The sequence below is a fragment of the Salvelinus namaycush genome, chromosome 1 (assembly GCF_016432855.1).
Source record: "Salvelinus namaycush isolate Seneca chromosome 1, SaNama_1.0, whole genome shotgun sequence".
NCBI classification, from domain to species: Eukaryota; Metazoa; Chordata; class Actinopteri; order Salmoniformes; family Salmonidae; genus Salvelinus; species Salvelinus namaycush.
The window spans coordinates 71,777,777-71,801,178 of record NC_052307.1 but is presented as its reverse complement, the minus strand read 5'-3'; the positions used below and the strand labels follow the sequence as shown (position 1 = coordinate 71,801,178).

The following is a 23,402-nucleotide window of genomic DNA, read 5'->3' as shown; positions in this document are numbered from 1 at the left end:
TTGTAAACTGATGTGACACATATTAATGTCACAATAACATACAAAACAGGCATCCTCCCCAAAAAGTAGGGTTTTTTTGCTAGAAAGGTGGGGCTCAAAACAGATGGGGCAGAGTCGCCACTGACTAAAACAGGGCTTACAGGCACAGCCTAGAATAAACTGGGATTCAGCAGCAGCAGCTCTTACTGAGACCAGTGCAATACAGCTATGCCCCGCCTCTTCAAAGAGGAACAGGGAGGGGGAAAAGTAAATGCAAGAGTTCAATAACTTTCTCTTCTTCCCCCGCATGTTAAAATTTTAAGTAGACAGATGCCACACAAAGCTGCTCGTGCCTCGCCCTGGGAAACAAACGTCTCTCTCATCACTCCAGACCAGGGCTCCTCCCGGCCAGATCCCCTCAGCTCAGCTCCACACTGTCCACTCTGGAGGGTTAGGGGGTTGGGGCACCCACCTGGCCAACTAGCCCACATATCCTCAGTGTTAACGAATCCAACCAGGGTTCACTGCTGGCAACCAAACTGTTAAGCCCTCTCACTCTAAGCTGTGTGCTCCACTGAACAGAGACAGGCTACAGTATGCCCCAAATACCTAATGTACTTTAAACATGTGGAGTCCTGCATAGAGTACAATACACAACAGCTGAGACTGTAGTGTTAGTGGTCATAGTATGTTTAAAGGTGCACTATGCAGAAATTGCTCTGCCATTTCCTGGTTGCTAAAGTTCTAATAGTTCACCTAATTTCAGTTTATGAGACAAAACAAGCAAGTATAGTGTAGAGAATCATTGTACCATCTAAATCTCTGTGAAATATATTTTCCATAACCAAAAATATAATATTTTCAGCTGTTTGAAGTTGGTGTACAAAACTGAAAGTGAAATACACAAAAAATAAACTTAAGAAGGAGAAGCATAAAAATAGTGCACATAGAACAGATCTACCGCTTCTTAGACTTGCTGTCAATGAGAACTACAGCTCAAAAACACATATTTCTATGCGAATTGGGTCGGGTCGCCCAAAAAGTTACAGATTGCAGCTTTAAGTCTTCACCACTCAGTTTAATCTTGGTTATAGGCCTGAATGTGACTCATTTTTCACAAAGGAAAACTCCACAAATTAGAGAAATAATGCTTTGTAATTTATAACTTGATACATTGTTAGTCTGCCAGACACACTTGATAAGGGTCCTGCAACACAGACCCAGTCCCTCATCTGTGCCGGTTACACCCCCACAACACACACAGCTGGCCAGAGTCTGGGAGTCGGACATACAGTCACTCACCTGTTGACGTGGCACACAACATTATTCTGCTCCTAGCTCCCGTTAAACGGTAACGGTGAAGCGATGTTGCTCTGTGGACTGGACAGCTTCAGACCTGCCTGCTGCTGGGGGACTCCTGATCTAACAGAGCTGTCTGAAACCTGCCGCCTGCTGCCCTCTATCACTCTCTCTGAGAGCCCAAAATAGTCCACCATGAGAGCGATGTAATTTCAGTCTTTCCCACGACTGAGACAGACAGAGCCAGGAGTCAAGTCCAGACAGATGAAGCTGGGGCAAGCACAAGAACAAACTACAAGTCAAGAGCAACAGATCTCCTCCAAAAAATTGACAGACTGTCACTTAGTTGATTTCTTCACTGGGTTTCAGCTATGACGCAGTACTACTACATTACAACATCAAACTCTGTACAAATTCCACTCTACAACATACCAACATGTCAACCGATATACTATTTTACGCCAAAGCCAAATCAAACCTGATTACAGTTAGTTTACGCCAAGATTGCCAGCATCTGGAGATTTCATTAGTCTGGTTTAGGCTCTCTCTTAGATGGAAACAACTGGTGGTCTCCCATATCCTTCGTGGGTGAGGAGGGAGGGAGGGAGGGAGGGAGGGAGGGAGGGAGGGAGGGAGGGAGGGAGGAGAAGAAGAGAAAAGAAAAAAGAGAGGAAGCATGCATGGTCCTTGTTGAGGCTTGCACAGCTCTGAGGTGGTACGATGATGACAGACCCAGAGCTGCCAGACAGGCCACCGGATGTGAGAGAAAAAGGACCAGAAGAAAGAGAAAGAAAGAAGACAAAAAAGGGTAAGAGAAAGAGAGCGAGACAGAACCTTTCCCTGTTCCCCTTAACAGGGGGGGAGGAGCTGGGGAGGAGCTGCCCACTCCTCCTCTGTCATTGCACTGCCATCTAAAGCCCACATGGCATGTCTGGGCACTGTGCCAGACACCTTTACTGTATATACTAGGCTCTACTCCTCTACAACTCAGAGAGACACTTTCCCCCTCACTGACACCTCTACCACTCTCTTACTGTTCAACCCACTATTACCACCTCTAGACTGCCACTCAATAGGGCCCCACTCCCACCACCTCTAGACTGCCACCACCTCTAGACTGCCACTCAACGGGGCCCTTACTTACTTACCTCCAGCCACCTTCTCTATGACACCTTTTGTGTCATACGGCCATGACAGTTGGGAAGGATGAGAAGGCTCCTAAAAGGTTTGGTGTTACATCTTCACTTTTCACTGTACACAGCCTCGCTCAATAGCACACGAGCTACCATGTAGGGGTAGAAAAAAAGTTACAGTTTGTTTCTTAAATATCATAAGGGAAAAAAGGACCATATTACAGTATATCTATAGTTTATCCCAACTACTCTGGAGTTTCAGTGAGAAGTGAATACGCCCTTACCCTTTAAATGACTAACCTTGTCAAAATGACAGGTTGCTACTTTAGACTACAGCCTAGGCCTAATCCTGGCAGTAGAGTTGAACATTCTGTCAAATTGTTATTCCATTTGAAGGACTTATTAGTCCATGTTTTTCCCTCTTCCATTCAACACCGTTGTAGGCCTACAGTAGTGGGGGAAAACCCTTCAGCATTGACTGAGTTAGGCTAATGCCTTTTACTACAGCACTCACTGGAATGCATCACTTCAAAGGGAACTGCATTTCCTGAACAACAAATCGAGAGAGAGAGAGAGAGAGAGAGAGAAAGACAAAGCCCTCACCTACAGAGAGATTAACCTAGAGAAGAGTCCCCTCAGCCAGCTGGTTCTGGGGCTCTGTGGAGTCTGCTGGCTGAGGGGTCTTTTCTCTAGGACAGCAACATAATTAGACCCAACAAAATTATAAGAAAGCAAAAAGATAACCATTTGACACACTGGAAAGACTTAACCAAAAAACAGAGCAAATTGGAATGCTATCTGGCCCTATGCAGAGAGTACACAGAGTCAGAATACCTGACCACTTTGACTGACCCCAAATTAAGAACATCCTTGACTATGTACAGACTCAGTGAGCATAGCCTTGCTATTGAGAGAGGCTGCCATAAGCAGACCTGGCTCTCAAGAGAAGACAGGCTATGTGCACACTGCCCACAAAATGAGGTGGAAACTGAGCTGCACTTCCTAACCTCCTGATAAATGTATGACCACATTAGAGATACATATTTCCCTCAGATCACACTGACAAAGAATTTCAAAACAAATCAAGCATTGATAACTCCCATATCTGTTAGACAAAATACCTCAGTTTGCAATCTCATCAGCAAGATGCGTAGCCCATTGCCATTGATCAAAGGACAGCCAGTGGATATAACACTAATATTTATCTCTTTATTTATCTTTCCCTACTATTCGTACTACAACTATTGGCACATTGCTAAAACACGGTACATAGCTGATAATAAAACAAATGTTATATTTTTAAACCTTTTTGAATGCAATATTTACTGTTAAATTCGAATAGTTTTTTGTTGATGTTGTTTTGTGTCTTCTCAGGTTTGTTTATTTCACGTGCTTTGGCAATGTAAACACGTTTCCGATGCAAATAAAGCCTTTGAAGAGAAAGTCCAAGCTTGGCACAGTGCAGTCTTCTTAATCACACGTTTATTCACAGTGGTAAGACCTACTGCGGTAGAGTAGGTCAGACTGAAAAGTTAAGAAATGGGGTGGGTCTAGACTACATAGGCTCATGTGTTTTTTCTCAATGGTTCTTACACTAACCTTCACTATTCAATTAGGCTATGTAAACAAACAGCTGGGTACTACATACCTTACTGACGGGATTCAGAGAGTGACTGAGAATAACATGTCTGTCACTACCTGTAACTAAGGTACTGTTCTATTTGAGAGGATGGAAATGTGCTGGGCTATTTCTCTGGGTTCATAGTTACTTTATTAATAACCACATAATTGCTGTTAACATTACGATCCTCTGTGATGAACAGTCATAACAGCACAGTTCAAGAAACTAAATAAATACAAATGAAGGAAATAGAGGTGCTCCAGGTTGTTCTAGAGAGCCCTGACTTGTGTGAGTGAGGCTAGGGCTGAGGAGGAAGGAGAGAGAGAGAGAAAGAGAGAGAGGGAGAAAGAGAGAGAGCGAGAGAGAGAAAGGCTAGGGCTGAGGAAGGAGAGAGAGAGAAAGAGAGAGAGAGAAAGAGAGAGAGAGAAAGAGGGAGAGAGAGAGAGAGCGAGAGAGAGAAAGGCTAGGGCTGAGGAGGAAGGAGAAAGAGAGAGGCTAGGGCTGAAGAGGAAGGAGAGAGAGAGAGCGAGAGAGAGAGAGAGAGAGAGAAAGAGGGAGAGAGAGAGAGAGAAAGGCTAGGGCTGAGGAGGAAGGAGAAAGAGAGAGAAGCTAGGGCTGAAAAGGAAGGAGAGAGAGAGCGAGAGAGAAAGACAGAGAGAGGCTAGGGGTGAGGAGGAAGGAGAGAGAGAGAGAGGCTAGGGCTGAGGAGGAAGGAGAGAGAAAGAGAGAAAGAGAGGGAGAGAAAGAGAGAGAGAGGCTAGGGCTGAGGAGGAAGGAGAGAGAGAGAGACTAGGGCTGAGGAGGAAGGAGAGAGAGAGAGACTAGGGCTGAGGAGGAAGGAGAGAGAGAGGCTAGGGCTGAGGAGGAAGGAGAGAGAGAGAGACTAGGGCTGAGGAGGAAGGAGAGAGAGAGGCTAGGGCTGAGGAGGAAGGAGAGAGAGAGGCTAGGGCTGAGGAGGAAGGAGAGAGAGAGGCTAGGGCTGAGGAGGAAGGAAAGATAGGTAGAGAGAGGCTAGGGCTGAGGAGGAAGGAAAGAGAGGGAGAGAGAGGCTAGGGCTGAAGAGGAAGGAAGGAGTGAGTGAGTGAGTGAGTGAGTGAGTGAGTGAGTGAGTGAGTGAGTGAGTGAGTGAGTGAGTGAGTGAGTGAGTGAGTGAGTGAGTGAGTGAGTGAGTGAGAGAAAGAGGCCAAGCTTGGCACAGTGCAGTCTTCTTAATCACACGTTTATACACAGAGGTAAGTCCTACTGCGGTAGAGTAGGTCAGACTGAAAAATGCTAGCAGTGTTCCAGGTTGTTCTAGCGAACCCTGACTTGTGTGAGTGAGGCTAGGGCTGAGGAGGAAGGAGAAAGAGCAATTCAACTTGGAGCCATACCGTTCAACTCACCGTTACTCTGGTTCTGTGTCTCTGCGTTACACTCCAGTTATTAATCTGAACAGGCACTAGCCATACGGGCCAAGGCACACAGTCCAACCAGATTAAAACCACTTGCACAGTGGCGTTTTGATTCCTTGACTTATTCCAAAAGCACTTTTGTCACTTTTCCCTCCTCGTCTCCAAATTAGACTTCTTTATAATCTAGGGAAAAATTGATTGCGGAGGAGAAAGGACTAGCCAAGCCTTGGATTCATCGTTTTGCCAGAGCTTCATGAAAAGGGCCGGGCTAGGCTTAACTCTGTCTAACTCTGCAGATATTGGCCTTATTTAATCAAAACCGGTAATCAAGCTTTCAAGATAAAATGTAAGTTGCAGTCGCCCTACACTGAATTTAGGGTTTGAATTAAAACAGTTGTGCTTCTTTTAGTTTCACAGAATCCAAGCATGCATTCTAGCTACGTGAAAGACAGATGCTTTTGAAATAGCATGGAACTCCTAGATCTGTGGTTATGAATGAATGAATGGCAGCTTGCTTGTCTTCTCTTGTCTCAGAATAGTTAAACCCCTTGTCTAGTCTTGTTTCCAAAACAACCGTCCAAAATACACAAACCAAACACAAATAGAATATTGTGGCATGATGCATCACCAGACTTCCACAGATCTGGTTCTTTCTCTGCACACCTGGTCACACTGAGATTCTGATATGAACCCCCACCTTCTCACACACACACACCTCTATCTGTGAGAGTCAAATCCTGTATTGGGCCACTGTGGCCGGCAAACTGGGCACAAACTGCAGAGATGATTGAAATGGCAGCAGGGTGACATACGGTTATTGGATGTGTTTGGACTTATTGGCCAAAGAAATTATGCAAAAAAAAAACTGTTTAAACTAGGTTGTGAGGTGTCTTGTATACTGGGAAATATGTCGTTTCAGTTTATTAATTCAGTTTAATTTATTGTGTTGTTTATTGTTGTAATGGTGTTTTGTCAAGCTGCATAGTCAACGTACCAAATACTCTAATTTAAACATACACCTTACACATTTATCTGCATGACAAATTAATAGTTAAAGGGAGTCATATTACTTGATGTAATAACCTCTTAATTTCTGAGGTCATTTAGAATAACTAAGCAGAAAAATAGAGAATATTTGCTTGCTTGTAATACTAATAACTATGTTATTACATTCACTATATTGCTATTTATGTCTAATTGTTGTACTTTTTAAGTTCTATTCAGTATTATGATCAACAACATCGATTGCATGACCACTAACGTTACGAACAAGTTAGATTACAAATGGAAGAGTTGTGAATGCATGCATGCTGCCAAGTTCATGGCATTGCGGTTTCAAACCTATTCAATTCGTTTTCTGAAGCATAATCGATAATAAAATTGATTGATTGGAGCGAATGTTTGAAACAAGTAGAGCTGATAGGCAAGGCATAATGCATTCTTGTTAAGCTATAGGTGTCTGAATAACTGACAGCTGTGTCCTCTCGTGAGCTAGCTATCTTACCTACTCAGCTGCCAAGCTAGTCTTTTGAAATACATTTCTAGCCTTATTATTTATGCTAGGAGCCACATACACATTTCAGCATGTGCTGCAGTATTTAAATATATTATTTATACATTATTTAGTACAGTTTTGCAACTTTTGGTGGGAATTAGCTAGTTAGCATGAGGACACCGCTATTTGACAGCTGCTGTCGCGCGCTTGTTTGCTGTTTAGGCTCATATTCCTAAAACCCCATATTTTAACTGTGGAAAAGTCAGTGTGTAACTGCACATACAAAAATAGAAAAGACTAATGTTGATGTGTAGCCTACTTATTCTACTTTCTGCTGCCAGAACATTCCCTAGCTTGTTCACATTAGCTAATCTGTTGCAACCAATGCCCCTTCTGCACTGTTCTTGTTGTTTGCAATGTAATCGCATCTGTGCACTCTTCTACGTCTAGAGAAGTTTACTGGGTATTCGCGGCAAAGATAAAGTTCTAACCTGCGGGGCCTAGCGACTGCTGTTGGCCGTCCTCTCCGAAGATCAGCCTGAAGTCCAGCTCCTCATTACCAGTGAAATTTGCAGTAGTCATCGGGGTTGACAGCTCGGGTTCACCCGTCACACGAACGACGACTTATGCAAAATACTATTTTAAATGTCACAACATTTACAGAACTAACGTTAACTGAAACAACAAAACTTGTTAAATTTAGTAAATCAAAATTGTAGCGAGCAATCGACCCGCGATCGGCGTGAACTAGCTTTTCTTCCTTGATTAGAAATCCAAAAATTATTCTTCCTCCCGGCGACGTTTGGTAATAAAATGCTGGTTAAACTTTTGATTGTCCTAAAGCGAGTCTACTCTATTGTCCTTGCGAACGTTAAATTGATTTATCGCTGTTTGGTGTCAACAAGACAGACAAGGTTGTCGGTGAAACTGACTCCTCTCACTGGAGCGCCTTCTATCCCAACTTTTACTAACTGCGCGTGACAGGGCAGTTCCAGTAGTGACGTCAGCAAACCCGGGTACACAACAGAGCGCACGCACTCTGTCTCTCAATTCAATTCAGAGGGCTTTATTGGCATGGGAAACATACAGTATGTTTACATTGCCAAAGCAAGTGAAATATATAATAAACAAAAGTTAAATAAACAATCAAAAATTAACATTAAACATTTATCTCACACACGCACAAACACGGATAAGGCTGGCAAGAGCTCCTGGGATATGTAGTTAAATATCATGTTGAAGCTCATTGCCTCAACATGGACCTTATTATAGCGTATAATAAAGTTATCCAGATGTACAGCGCTGTTTTAATCAGAATGAAATTACACTTTATCTGAGATCATCACACATTGTATGTAATTTTCCTTTTGACTTTTCATTTATAATGTCTCAATCCCTATTTTGAATGTATGCAGGCTCTCATATACTATTGGCCTACATCCGTGCCAGACACAATTACAGTTTAAACGGACCATGCTGACTCCAATTAACTAAATGTTCTGTGTTCACGTTGCCTTTTGGGCTATAGGAATTCAACAGACGGCCTGCCCCAAGGTCTATGCAATAGTTCTGCATGTCGATGATAAAGTCTGTGACATATGCATTAGACTTTAAATCTGTCCTTATACTAAGTAGGCCATCACACTTTCCTGGAATGCATTGCTTATGTGATTAGTTCAGTATATCCTATACCCTAAAGTAGGGATCATCAACTAGATTCAGCCGCGGGACGATTTTTTCTTGAGCAGATGGTCAGGGGGCCAGAACATAATTACAAATCATTTGTAGACTGCAAATTGACCGCAAGAAGCCCAAACAGATATACCATTTGACTAAAACATTTCAAACCTTGCTTACATTTTTATATGATCACATATACAGTATATCTCTATTATGCTTGGGAATACTTTGAAACAGATTTCCAAAATCAAAATCACGTGGAGCTGATTTGCTAGTGTTTTTAGTCTTTTATGTCCAACATTTATAAAAATGGGCCGCCAGTCGCGGAACCCTGTCCTATAGACCACACAGATAGTTTTTCTGGCCTGGGTAGATCAAGTAAAACTTTTGACCCTTTCGTGTTGAGCAGATTTCACAATCACTTTAATTGTATCACTGCCAACCATTCTGTGCATCAGTAGATTCAACCAAATTATAGCCAACCTTCAACCCTTCTCTCTTAACTACAGTATATTGTAACTATATTTTCGTGGCGACAGTCCATCACTGATTGGGCCGTAATAACACGATGTACACTTGAACTCTAGATCCCTCAGTCACCAACAAGTTACAGTGCCGTTCTAATGATCTCTGTCCTTGTTACTATGCCTACCTGAATTTTTCTGCAGCTGTCTGAGGTGCATTGAGACAGAACACTTGCATACACAGAATCCTCTTATCGAATATTCGTGAAAGATAACTGATACAGCGAAGATAAGAAAAAAACAAGAGAATGTTTTTGTTTGACACATGTGGGCGTACAGACGCTGAAGTTCACAAAAGCAATGCGGAAAAAATATCACATTTCCTGTGGTCTAAATTTCCAAGCAAAAGCACTCACTACATGTAAACCTCATTGACATTCACTGTATGCCATCAGCTGGCGAAAGTGAAATCGATTACAAAATATACTAGTTTGAGATCATACTGATAAAACTGCTAAAGGTATGTTACCTTGACAGTGCATGGTTGAGTTAATTTAGAAATTACAGTTTAATTCAAAAGACAATTCAGTGTTGAAGCATAACCCTCTCTTTTGGTACATTAGGCAACAAACTAATCACTGTTATACTCAGTTCAGTTATGTACCAATATGAAATAGATACATTCCTGCCATTTGCTTTCTTGTGGTTCTGTATTTTAATACAAACAAGTAGGCCTAAAGAAAATCCTTTAGAATTCAGTTAAAATACATCTGAAATAATCCTGTCTTCTCCATATTTAGAAAGTTAGAAATAGGCCTCATTCCTCATCAAGTGAGGAATTCAGACAGATTCTTGTGCAATATAATAATAACAGTCAATATTTAACCCATATTATGGCTCATGTCAGTCAAGGTGATGCATTGAAGTTGTGCAGTCTGTGTACTATGCTGTGCAGAAGCACACGCCTCAATCCTTGAAAGAGAGCGTCACATACCTCTCTCACACACAGGACAAGTGAGGGGGTAGAGGGTTTATTTTTTCCCTCACAACTTTCTTTACGAGAACTTAATATCGTTAACCACATCCACACCCTCCCACACAATTTGTGTACACTGTGTTCTTTATCTTCTCCCTTTAAAGGTCATCTGAGAAGATAAGAGCCACACAGGTAACCTGAATTAAGCAGCAACCAGTAGTGGGTCTGGAGACATGCTCTTACAGCAGTAGTGTTATAATGCCTTGGGGTCATGACGATCATATACATTACATACCATACATACCATGCATTCTGCATTGTACTCATACAGATGTCAATAAAACAAATAATAACCTACCATACAAAAGAGAATGCATACAAATCCTACTGAGTCAGTGTTTACAGTGTTGGACAGGTTGTGAGGCAGGCAAGAGCTAAATCTGTTATTCACTTTTTAAATCTTATTAGAATATTTTTTGAATATGGTTTATTAAAACTGAACTTTCAAAATAACTTTTGTGAAATAACATCAGGGAACTTCAAGGTTAGTAAATTATGTTATTTCTCTATTTTGGCCACATAACACCCTTGTCCTATATAAATCCAATCATTTTCCCATAATATCAATATTGCAGCTATAAAATGCAGTGAAAAACATTTTGACTGAACATCTGAAAATAGTGAAAATAGCTACATGTAGACACCATGTAGCCTATTCATAATTTTTTTTTTTTTTAATTGAACCTTTATTTAACTATGAAAAAATGCAAAAGTGTACTGTAAAAATTGGCTGAGCAATTGGCACAAAAATTATGAAGAAGAGTGTAAAATGTATACACAGGATAGTCATCGAGTGGAGCATATGACAGGTTTTGTGGCTTACAGGTTTGACTTACTGGTTTTCATCATTGATGTAGGCTGCCCTCCACTGTTTACTGAAAGAACAACAACAAAATCAATCAAGACCCAGCATTATTCGCCTCTCCTCACTGCTCACTTCTTTCCCTTAGTTCTCTCTAATACTGTCAAAGCTCTTCTATTTTTCCTCTTTTTGCCACCAGTACTGTTCTGGATAGCAATGTCAGGGTGTTGCCCAATGCTTGAACCAACAGTCAACACGTGACACAGTCAGACACCCTATTACTGGCAGCGTATGTGTGATGTTCTGACGCTTCAGAAAATCAATCAGACAACCGGTTCATTCAGAGCATGGGAACTGTGCCTGGTGAGGGATCAATACTGGTGACAGATCAGTAATTACTGAACCACAGAGATCATCAGAGGCAATCCTCATCATCAGGTCCAGGGTGAATAGAGCTATGAGCTCATCATGTGGGTTGTACCATCACATTGGCTTTGATCTAGGGTGGAGAGAAGTTAAATAAATGTATGACTTTTTTTTTGTTTGTGTGTGTGTATAAATGTACAAGTCTATTTTATTTTATGAAGTCTGTTCTTTTAGGTCAGCAGTGTCAAAGAAGACCTGAATGGGCACTGGTCCTGGAAGTCACCATGAGGTTATCGCAAAATATCGATTTTAATATAAATTATTATAAAATAGTTCAAACAGGTATGGGCTGGGGATTTAGAATGCCAAAAAAGGTCCACAGGTTGTCAGTGGCTCTTCAGTACAATAGTCTACAATAATGATTTAGTACATGTATCATAGACATGTATGTAGCATGTAACATGTATCATAGAAGCACATCAAACTAGTCTACCACACATACATACACAGCAAAGTTTAACAATACTAGTAAGGATCAATATCAAAATGGTCTTAAGACAGATACATGCATAATTGAATTTAACAATTAACCCAGTATTGAAACACAATAATGACTTGGCTGGCTGTCTCCAATCCACACAGCCAAACTCAAGTTGTACTCAAGTACAATAATACATTAACACAACACAGAAATATAAGACTGATTCCACTGTGGATCGAAGTTGGCCCACAAATGTTACCCTGTTCCATTCGAGTACTACACAGGTAGCCGACACGTACTATTAAAAACGTTCCATAATGTACATTACATCTAACATACTTTCTAAACAGCAAAATGTCATAAAAACAACAACTGGAGAGCATTTTTGTTGTTGTTGAAATGTCCATTATATATATTAGATTTCTATCTGGGCTACCCGTTCTATTCAATAAGGAAGGCGTCATCTCTTGCGACAGATCGATGTCATCATTATTCGCCACCGACGCATGTGCAATTAAATGTTTGAAATTGAACGGAAAATACAGTCCTGTAAAAACGTATATAATCAAATGTATCTTGTTCTCGGAAGCATTTGATAAATTATACACTATAATGAAATACAACAGAAACGATATTGTCTATTTGTTGGTGAAGACGTGCACCAGCGGATTCCTCCTACATAACGTTAGCTAGCTAGTAAGCTATCTAACTTACCATCAGAATGCAGTCTGTGAAGGTCGGCTACTCAGTGTTGTTTACGTTGATATCAAAACACAACTACTCGTCCTCGGGTCATTTCAGAGCACTAGCATGTATTCATGGTACAATCAGTTCAGCCTGTGGTGTCCATCCCATGTCAACCACAGCACAGCCTGTGGTCATTCGTATTCCCAGACACATGCAGGAGCAGGTAGAAAATGTGAAGCAGGTGAGAGGCAAGAACAAAGTCAACACCATCAAGGCTGGCAAGCTCCTAATCAAAAGCAAGAACCCAGAACTGAATCAGTCCGCAGGCTACACACTTGGGAAATTTGAGCAGCCCCATCTCTCCTCCAAAGGATGGAAACACAACAAATCATTTGGTGACTACTTCACAGTTAACAACACTCAGCGCACTCCACCCTTTGTCACTGAAATCCAGGATGAGGAGGGTGACAAACTCAAAGAGAAGAGTAAACCTATTACATTTCACAACCTTCACCTCTGCCCAGACTTAGTGGAGGCTTTGGGCAAGGACAACATAACTCGCCCTACAACCGTTCAACTACAAACCATCCCCAAGCTCCTGAAAGGCTATAACATCCTGTGCGCAGCTGAGACGGGCAGCGGCAAAACCCTGAGCTACCTGTTGCCTGTCATTCACAAACTACAAGCTGAGAAAGCAGCAGATTCCGAGTCTATAGAGACCACACCCAGGATTCGCTCTGTTATCATTGTCCCCTCTAGAGAACTTGCTGACCAGGTCTCAGCTGTGGCCAGGAGCCTGTGTGGCCCATTTAGGCTGATGGTGAAGACAGTGGGAGGTGGGAGAGGTGTGGGCAACATCAAGCTGGCCTTCGCCAAGGGTCCCCCGGATGTGTTGGTGGCCACACCTGGTGCCCTCGTCAAGGCCCTGCGGAGACGCTACCTAGACCTGGGGGAGCTGAGGTTCATGGTGGTGGACGAGGCAGACACCATGTTTGATCCCAGCTTCTCTGGCATGCTGGAGAGCATCCTGGCCCAGACCCGCGTGGCCTGTGACCCCTCAGAGACCCGGGGCCCCGGCCCCACCCGCAAGGCCCAGCTGGTGGTGGTGGGGGCCACGTTCCCCGGTGGGGTCGGAGAGGTTCTCAGTCAGGTCATTATCATAACTTTTTCCTACATTGGTTGCGTCCCAAACTCCCTATACACCCTACTTCCTATACTATAGTGCACTAACACATAGGACTCTGGTCAAAAGTAGTGCATATTCCTGCTGCATTATGTAAAATGTGTTGAGACCCATGGAAAATGCACATTAAAATGAGACTGACTTGTTCTTATAGGTGACGGACCTGGGCAGCATGGTGACCATCAAGAGCAAGAATCTTCACTTCCTCATGCCACATGTAAAACAGACCTTCCTGAAGGTATTCCCCACTTCTTTTTCTTGTTTTCATTGGTTTGGTATTAGTGTTTTGTTTCTTTGGTGTTCTTCAATATTTTAAAGTGTCTATGGGACCTATATAAAAGCTATGTATAAAAACCATGTACTTGTACTTAGGTATTTATAGTAGAGCTGTCAAAGTTAATCAGTTAACTGGAGTTAACTTTTTGTAATTTTAGTGCACACTTTTTTAAATCGTGATTATTCACATTGTCTGAAGGCATTAAAAATACATCATCTCTACAGCTAAAAACAACAATGTGATGTCAAATCAAGTTGTCATTGAGGTTAAAGAAAGAGTTCATCAATTTATCAGATTTTGCTTACCGTTACTTTGGACAAAATCAAGACGTCAATATTCCATAATGTTTTTTGTCTAAAAATCTATTACAGCTCAAATTGAGCAAATTCTTAATTTGCGATCAATTGCTGTTCATCATAGCAAATCCTGCGATTTAACTTTAAAAAGAAAATAGTTTGACAGAATACTATGAATTACATTAGTATAATATAAATTATATAGTAATTTATAGTATTAAATTAGTAAAGTATAAATGATAGAATATAATTTATAGTATACTATATAACAAATATATATTATTAAATGTTAAGGTGAGGGGAGCTGACAAGCTTCTGGAGCTCCACCAGGCCCTGAAGGCAGTAGAGCAGGACAAGGCTGGGGTGTTGGTGTTCTGTAACCGGGCTTCTACAGTCAACTGGCTGGGCTACTCCCTGGAGGACATGGGGCTGAGACACGTCCGACTGCAGGGGGAGATGCCTGCCTCCCTCCGGGCTGGAATCTTCCACTCCTTCCAGAAGGGACAGGTGATATGAGATGAGAAAATACTTTGTCTGCTTATGCAGTTTCAAATTCCTTATCAAACTCCATGTGACAATATCTATGTCCATAGTGTATGACAAGCTCCATGTCACACTTTAAAAAGATACCCAGTAAAAATAACACATTGACCACAGATCATAACAAAACACATAGCTAACATGTAATTAATAACAGAGACACGTTATAGGCTACGTTTCACATTCTGTCCCTATAGGTGGACGTGCTGATCTGTACCGACATCGCTTCCCGAGGACTGGACACCCAGAGGGTCTGTCTGGTGGTCAACTACGACTTCCCAGAATCCCACACGGACTACATCCACCGGGCGGGGCGGGTGGGCCGGGCAGGGAGTGTGGAGGATGGGGAGGTGCTCAGCTTCGTCACCCACCCCTGGGACGTGGAGCTGGTGCAGAAGATTGAGACGGCTGCCCGGAGGAGAACAAGTCTGCCTGGGATGGAGTCCTCCATCAGGAAGCCTGAGCCCAAAGCAGCCGAAGAGGAGGAGGAAGAGGGGTTGCTCTACTAGTGGGTCTGCCACAAATAAGGATATTACAACAGCAGAACTAACTTGCTTGATTAATTTGTTCAGTAAAACGATTGTATCCATGATAGCCCAAACCAGCTGTGTGAGACTGAATCCTTTGTCTCCAACACAGGCATGGTCGTTTTTTAATTTGACCTTTTTAGAAGCCATATCATGTTTGAGACTGGAACTATGATCTGACTTCTCTTTTTAACCCAGATGGTTACCGCATGTCATTCCAAAGAGGAAGTGTCTTTGGTAATGTACAAAAATCATGCCCTCTTACAAGCAGCAGGTGTGCGGCACATGTTTGCACATCTCACGGGTAACCACGGGGTGGCAGTATTTACTTTATTTGACCTGTCATACAGCAGTCATACAATAACCAGAGAAGGGCTATGGCCGAATATAGCCTTATTTTAATGTTCATCCACATGAAGTTTGCTTTAATTTCTCCCTTCGTTCATGGAATTTAACTCAGCCATACTAACTTGTTTTGGTAAAACATAGGTTAAAGAATCTAAAAAACATTTAGAACAAGTATGGAATACTGATTTTACTTTTCCTTCCAGAAATGAAAAGAATTTCCTTAAAAGAAAGAGTAACTCATATAACCCTTCATGTATCTGGTAGGGTAGCACTGAGATAACGGTGCTAATCTCTTCTCACTAACCACAGGTAGACCCACATTAGCATATTACGTTTTGGAAAGTGGTCTTCACTCTGTTTCTGCTTTTTTGTGTGTAATACAGAAGCACGACATTAAAACCTCCATATGTAGAAATGTCCATGAATCTACAGTCAAGTTGAATTCAGGCCCTAGCCTTGAAGTCTATCCCATTGATGCCTGCGGTTACTTGTTTTAGAGGAAGCAAGATGTTTGTACCTGAAAATGTGTCGGAGTGAAAATAAATCTTTGTGAAATCTGGTTTCTAAATATGCCTCTATATTTTCTCACTTATTGAGTTTGCTTTAATTGCACCAAATATAACGTCACTAGGTTGCTGTACCATAAACATATACCTGTAGACATCCTTGTGCTGTACACATCCAGACTGAGACTTGAGCTTTTTAGGAGTTCTTACAGTATTACTACACTGAACAAAAATATAAATGCAACATGTAAAGTGTTTGTCCCATGTTTCATGATCTGAAATTAAATGTTCCATATACACAAAAAGCGTATTTCTCTCAGATTTTGTTCACAAATTTGTTTGCTGGGGACAGTAAAAGGCCACTCTAAAATGTGCTGTTTTTTCACACAACACAATGCCAGAAGTGTTGAGGGAGCATGCAATTGGCTCCCTCAACAGCATGAATGTCCACCAGAGCTGTTGCCAGAAAGTTGAATGTTCATTTCTTTACCATAAGCCGCCTCCAATGTCATTTTAGAGAATTTGGCTGTACGTCCAACCGGCCTCACAACCGCAGACCACATGTAATCACGCCAGCCCAGGACCTCCACATCCAGCTTCATCTGCGGGATCGTCTGAGACCAGCCACCCGGACAGCTGGTGAAACAGGAGTATTTCTGTCTGTATAAAGCCCTTTTGTGGAGAAAAGTTCATTCTGATTGGCTGGTCCTGGCTCCCCAGTGGGTGGTTGGGCCTATGTGCCCCTGCCCAGTCATGTGAAATACATAGATTATGGCCTAATTTATTTATTTAAATTGACTTTATTTCAACTGTAACTCAGTAAAATCATTGAAATTGTTGCATGTTGCATGTATATTTTTGTTCAGCATATGTTATTTTATTACTATATTAGGAGCAGTCTTGTACTTAATTAGTAATTACAATGTGCTTATCAATGCACTTCCATATACTGAAAGATCATTTAGTATAGTAAATAAAATAAAACATTTGGACAAAGCAAAGCCTAACATGAGAACTAAGGGTAAAGATTAGCAGCAGGCGGTCTGAACTGAGTGTAGGTGTTCCAGGGTGTTCACATCAGAATCCCTGGAATGTTGTTGTGCTTATACTTCTGTCTGCAGCTCACTCTGTGGGTTAACACCACCTTACGGGTTTGTCTTCATTTCAAATTCCTCTGCCCTGACAACGAGTGCCAAGTTCTTTCCTTTACTACACGCTGCCCTGAAAACAAGGGCCAAGTTTGGCTCCACAGCGTTCCTCCTCTATAGTAGACTGGGGGGGCTAAGTGCGTCGTTAGATGCTTTTTTGGCCTACTGCGTCACTTTATACACAGAAAATCTCCACTAAACATAGAATCTTATGGTTCATCCCTATCTCTCTGCTGATAACTTTAGAACAAAGTTGACTACAAATACAAACTTGCCAATGTCTTTGCAATTGATACAAACAAGCGACGTATAAAATTATGCTTCAAATAAAAATTAATTCCACACATTAACTTTTAACAAGGGACACCTGTTAGTTGAAATGCATTCCAGGTGACTACCACATAAAGCTGGTTGAGAGAATGCAAAGAGTGTGCAAAGTTGTCATCAATGCAAAGGGTGGCTTCTTTGAAGAATCTAAAATATATTTGTTTAGAACTTTTTTTTACTACATGATTCCATATGTGTTATATCATAGTTTTGATGTCTTCACTGTTATTCTACAATGTAGAAGAAAACCCCTTGAATGAGTAAGTGTATCCAAACTTTTGACTAGTGCTGTACATTTCAAGTTCAATCAATTGACTTATATTTTGCTACTTGTAGGCTACTGTCTGTAATTTGTCTCAATATATTTCATGACGTGTAGCCTAACATGTGCGCAATGATGTGGTAAGTCTGTGTGGTGTTTTGGGAAACGCATGTTACATCTTCGGGCCGTTGTAGGAAAGATGCATGGTTAAAACACTCGTAAGCCTAAATTCCATCTATCGTAAACTGGGCCCTGATCTACTTCTATTATGTTTCACTATTATGCCCCTGCTTGTGGTACCATGGCGACGTCTCTCTCAGAACCTATCCTCTAATGGACTTCAAAGCGCTTTTTACTACAGTAGATGGAACACAGCTACGGACATAATAGTCTACAATGCAGAAGTGACTACAAAGCCCCTTAGGGTCCCTCTTTTATGACGTGTTTCCGCTCTCCCAGCGCTATCCCTACACCCCGCTACCTCCACTCCCTTCAACACCAACCACCACTACTGTTCACTATTTGGCCACTTTGAGATTTCCTCAGCGAGGAGGTGTTTTTACTCAATAGAGCAGGACTTCTGGTTATATGTGCATCCGAAGGGCTGACTGCAGGCAATGAAACAGTAGAACATTAGCAGGTAGGATAGCATTTTCTGCCGGCTTATTATGTATGTCCAGTCCGTTTCTTGAATAGACGTCGAAATGAGACATTCTCTCTGTCCATGCTTGATTTAATTAGGGATTTGATGGGAGTGCGTTGCGGAACAGCGAGCAAGGCGATTTAGAAACCTTGCTTGACTATCGAATGAATGGGATTGTATGTCTTGTTTCAGAGTTATCCTTACTGCATAGTTTTTACTGGGATGTAAACTCGGAACTGTTGTACATACAGTTTCTTATTTCAATTCGTGAGCGTGTCCCCTACTTTTCGGGAATTTATGGTCAAAATCACATTTCATGGTGTGAGATTAGGCTGCAGAGACTGTTGAGGAATTTCACATGAACGTCATTGCATTTTCATACTGCAACGGGAAATTAAGTAGTTTAGACCCAAATGTACCCTTTCGGCTAAATGACCACATATATTGCATTTGGTGAGAAGAGAAGCAGGAGTCGAAGTCCATGTGTTTTGGGGTCGCTCTGTTTGTGAAATGAGTGCCGAATTGAGCCCTTTATAATAACACCACGTTTGTAAACTTAATCAACATTACTGAGTATATCCAATGTAACAAATAGCCTACATTATTGTTAGAAATATAGGCTGTGCATGCGTAGGGGTTATTGCAATTAAATTGTAACTGCATGGAGGGGTGCGATTTGAAGCCGCCATATTATAACCTGAAAGCGGCTACCATCAGTGAGTATCACGACTAGATACACCTTTTACAACTTTGCATTATCTCCGTTTATACATGATACGCCATTGAAGAATCTATGCTTTGATGTGTTTTATATGAAACAACACAGTGTGCCAAGCTGTGTTTCCCCATTTCAGAGGCACTCATTGCATAGTGAATCTGGCCGAATAAGCACGCGAATGATTTTTAAATCCAACCACACTCGTCCAGTATTTCAGCAGCAGTTCTCCACGTCGGTGAGCTTTACACCGGCGTGGGTGCTGGTCGCTACAATATATCAATGTGTCGCTCGTCATAAGAACGGCAACATTGTATCCAGGAATGTGCAACGGTCCGGATAATTGTTGGCTGTGGAATTTCCACGAATTACTCTATTTACTTTGTGATTTAAAGATGCTGTGTGCCTTCTTGCAGCGCATGGTAGTGCCACACCCCTTGACTTGCATTGACGTACCACTGTGATCATGTATCCTATTAAATGCAGAATATCATCAATTGACCATTCATTTTGCACAGTATAGCCTACCATTGCTTGTTATAACTACAATTCGATCCTTTTGAGAATACTACAAAATAATGTTATTTTTTTCATTTGGTGAATGATTATTCAAATGACTGCATGTGCAGTGTTGTTACATTCTTATTTTATTACTGTTTGTAAAGGACCACTAGTAAAGATGGGAAAACTTGTCATTTAACCTATAAGAATCTTGGAGTACGGCTAGAGGTAGACTTGTTGGTTTCAGCTGGTAAGCAGAAGGTTGACACTGTTATGAGTGGCAGAAAAACGGGGATGTTTGAAATGTTTGCTGAGCAAGCTAGGTTTTTTGGGGCAGTTTTATGGACAAAAAGTACATGGTTCAGAAGACTCCCTGGTTTAGTCCTTGGCGTGCCAGTAAAAAGACATGGCCTTCTAGTGAGGATGTTCTGGGTACATAATGTCTGAGAAGACTGACCGATAGCTCTGTTGGGACACCTACCATACTGGGATTGGTTTGTTATGTCTGTGAAATGAGTCATTGATCCTATTGATCGGCCAGGGTAAGGTAATGTCACTCTACATGGGGTTGGCACCTTCCCTTCTCTTCATCTAGTTCAGGGCTGGTCAATGCCAATCCTGTAGGGCCAAAACACTTATGGCTTTCATGCTCATCTTCTAATAAGACTGAGGACACCAGGAAAGTGCAATTAACTGCCAGGTAGAAACTAAAAGCAGTAGCGTTAGGGCTCTCCAGGACCGGAATTTAACAGCTCTGGGCTCGGTTTCCCAAAAGCATCGTAAGGCTAAGTTCATCGTTAGAACCATTGAGCTCAGTGGTTCTAATGATTAACTTAGCCTTAATATGCTTTTGGGAAACTGGGCCCTGGTCTAGTTGTTGAAGCCGATGGAGGGGCTGCATGGCTTTTCCCAGAGGAGTCATCTTCCATGCTGTCATAGAAAAGCAATGAAGTATTTTAATACACATGGGAAGCGTTCAGGTCGCATCAACGTTTGCTAGGTTGTGTGACGGTTTGTACTGAACGACACGTTTCCCTAAAACATTGCGTACCGTTCATCAACAGTCTGAGGTATGTTTGCTCAGATTTGATATGTGTGGCCTGATCAATATGGGTGTGACCATCTGAAATCACAACTCGTACAGCACTATAACCACAATGATTTTCAACTGGTCGTAAAGTACCGTTTCTGTTGAATTCAGCTGTTGCCCACCGTTTTGTCTTACTGAATGCAACCCTGGTTCATTTTCCACTTGACCATTTGTAAAATATTCCTCCATAAGAACTATTTTACTGTTCTTATTGATGCTTAGTATGCAATGCAGGTCAGTTATCACCAGCATTAACTTCTATCATTTTCATGCTTACACACATCTGACATTCACAAAACATCAATCAAAAGCCTTTTCCTCCTTGTATTAGAAACTGCTCTGACCTTTTTAAACGTGTGTATTCATCCATTACATTATTAGCAGTTTGAGCTACATTCTGTCACAGCAGCAGTGATTGACAAATATTCTTACTGTTTCAATGGGCCTGTTTGTCCAATTCCCAGCACTGAGATGAGTGGCATGAAGTGACAGTATTTAGAATAACAATCAAGTCCTTTATGAAACTGCTGTTTGACGCTAACCAGTATAGCTGCCTTATTTTCCTGTGAATGGAGTCGTGAATGCAGTATTTATATGAACAATGAATACATTGTTAAATCTATAAGTCTATGCTAGGTAAAGATCCGCCTTATCTCAGTTCACTGGTCACGATAACAACACCCACCCGTAGCACACGTTCCAGCAGGTATATCTCACTGATCATCCCCAATGCCAACACCTTGTTTGGCCGCCTTTCCTTCCAGTTCTCTGCTGCCAGTGACTGGAACGAATTGCAAAAATCGCTGAAGCTGGAGACTTATATTTCCCTCACCAACTTTAAACATCAACTATCTGAGCAGCTAACCGATCGCTGCAGCTGTACATAGCCCATCTGTAAATAGCCCACCCAATCTACCTACCTCATCCCCATATTGTTTTTTATTTTATTTACTTTTCTGCTCTTTTGCACACCAGTATCTCTACTTGCACATCATCATCTGCTCATTTATCCCTCCAGTGTTAATCTGCTAAATTGTAATTATTCGCTCCTATGGCCTATTTATTGCCTACCTCCTCATGCCTTTTGCACACACTGTATATAGACTTTCTTTTTTCTACTGTGTCATTGACTTGTTTATTGTGTTATTGGCTTGTTTATTGTTTACTCCATGTGTAACTCTGTGTTGTTGTCTGTGTCACACTGCTTTGCTTTATCTTGGCCAGGTTGCAATTGCAAATTAGAACTTGTTCTCAACTGGCCTACCTGGTTAAATAAAGGTCAAATAAAAATAAAAACATCACTTTAGCAGCAGAAGTTTAATATGAATCTATGTGATGGTGGGATGGTGGGATGCATGACAGCATTTGTATGTGGGTCTGTTCTACGGCATTAATGGCAATATGATTGTAAGCGTTAATAGACATTCTGTTATGATTATAGGCTACAGTCTGTCAGTTTGATTGGCATCCATGTCATTTCCCACATGGTGCTGACCGCTGGTTCATGCATTGTTCTGTATTTTACATACTAAACCTGATAGTGCCACATTCCAACTATAGGCGATAATAAGAGCCTCTCAAAGCCACAGGCCAATGTGTTTATGGCTTATAAAGACCTCTAAGGCCAATAGCATCCGGTTGTGGAGGAGTTCATCACGAGTGTTATGGCTAATTTATTGATCCAGCCTGTGTTGTGTTCAGAGTGGCCTCTGCTGCCTGTCATCACAACCCAGGGAGAGGAAGTAATGAGCAGGGCTGGAGGCTGCCCTACGTCCCAAATAGCACCCTATTCCTTATATAGTGCACTACTTTTGATGGGCTTTGTAGGGAATAGAGTGCTATTTGGGAGTCGACCAGTCTGTCGACAGGCAGCATACTGACAGCAGGATGTGCAATGTCAACTTGGTGGTCTGGAGGACCAGGGGAGAGGAGGGGGCTTTGCTGCTAAGGCCAGCAGTCAGGTGCCTTCGTTCTGGGGGGAGAGGTGAGACCCAGGCCTACTGGGATGGAGGTGAGACGCAGGGGAAGATAAGTAGCTCTCTGTGGGCTTGGCTGATGTGTGCAGACTGCAGAGCAGAGGAAGTGGCTGGGGCAGAGAACTATTCCTAACGATAACTACTGTGTATCCTTAGTCTCCTATTGATTTTATTTGACTACATAATTTAATTTGATCACTTGAGTTGTAGCCAGTCTCTTGATTAATGCGTTGTGTATCACCCCACTGGGTAACACACTTGGGTATAAAGGTAAGTTAACCTCTAATACTCTTAAGAACCATTTTAGGTGTGATTATGAAAGGTACGCTACTATATGAATGCAGTCCATAGTAGCAGCCACGGTCTGGAATGCAGCCCCAGGGCTGTCTTCGTGCACATTAACAACAATATATCTGAATTTCACACCTCGGTGTGATCCAGCCCAGCTATGTGTAACCTTATACAAAAGAGCCAAATCATGAGATTACAATACTTCGGCAGGATTCCTTTTGAACTTTGAAGACCAGGGCTTTTCTGTGCCTGCCTGTGCTTAATGCTGAGTTAGGATACAATCTGATTCTCCACCCTTTTCCAGAAGTGTATTGATTAAAAAGCATGGGATTGGTTTA

At 41.8% G+C, this 23,402-nt stretch overlaps 2 protein-coding genes across 4 annotated transcripts in view; one reads left to right on the top strand and one right to left on the bottom strand.

Annotated features, from left to right (window-relative positions):
• LOC120048266 (nuclear factor of activated T-cells, cytoplasmic 3-like) overlaps positions 1-7,837 on the bottom strand; it is a 98,450-nt gene extending 90,613 nt beyond the window's left edge. For all 3 annotated transcript variants that reach the window (XM_038994129.1, XM_038994113.1, XM_038994122.1), the window contains exon 1: positions 7,410-7,837. In XM_038994129.1, coding sequence (XP_038850057.1) covers positions 7,410-7,500 — 91 coding nt within the window. In that variant the 5' untranslated portion in view covers positions 7,501-7,837. The remainder of the gene's footprint in view (positions 1-7,409) is intronic.
• Positions 7,838-12,256: 4,419 nt separating this feature from the next.
• Positions 12,257-16,392, top strand: LOC120048260 (probable ATP-dependent RNA helicase DDX28). The gene is made up of 4 exons (XM_038994102.1): positions 12,257-13,584; positions 13,772-13,855; positions 14,485-14,697; positions 14,928-16,392. The coding sequence occupies exons 1-4, from the start codon at positions 12,469-12,471 to the stop codon at positions 15,237-15,239; spliced, it is 1,725 nt and encodes a 574-aa protein (XP_038850030.1). The 5' UTR covers positions 12,257-12,468; the 3' UTR covers positions 15,240-16,392.
• The last annotated feature ends 7,010 nt before the right edge of the window (positions 16,393-23,402 follow it).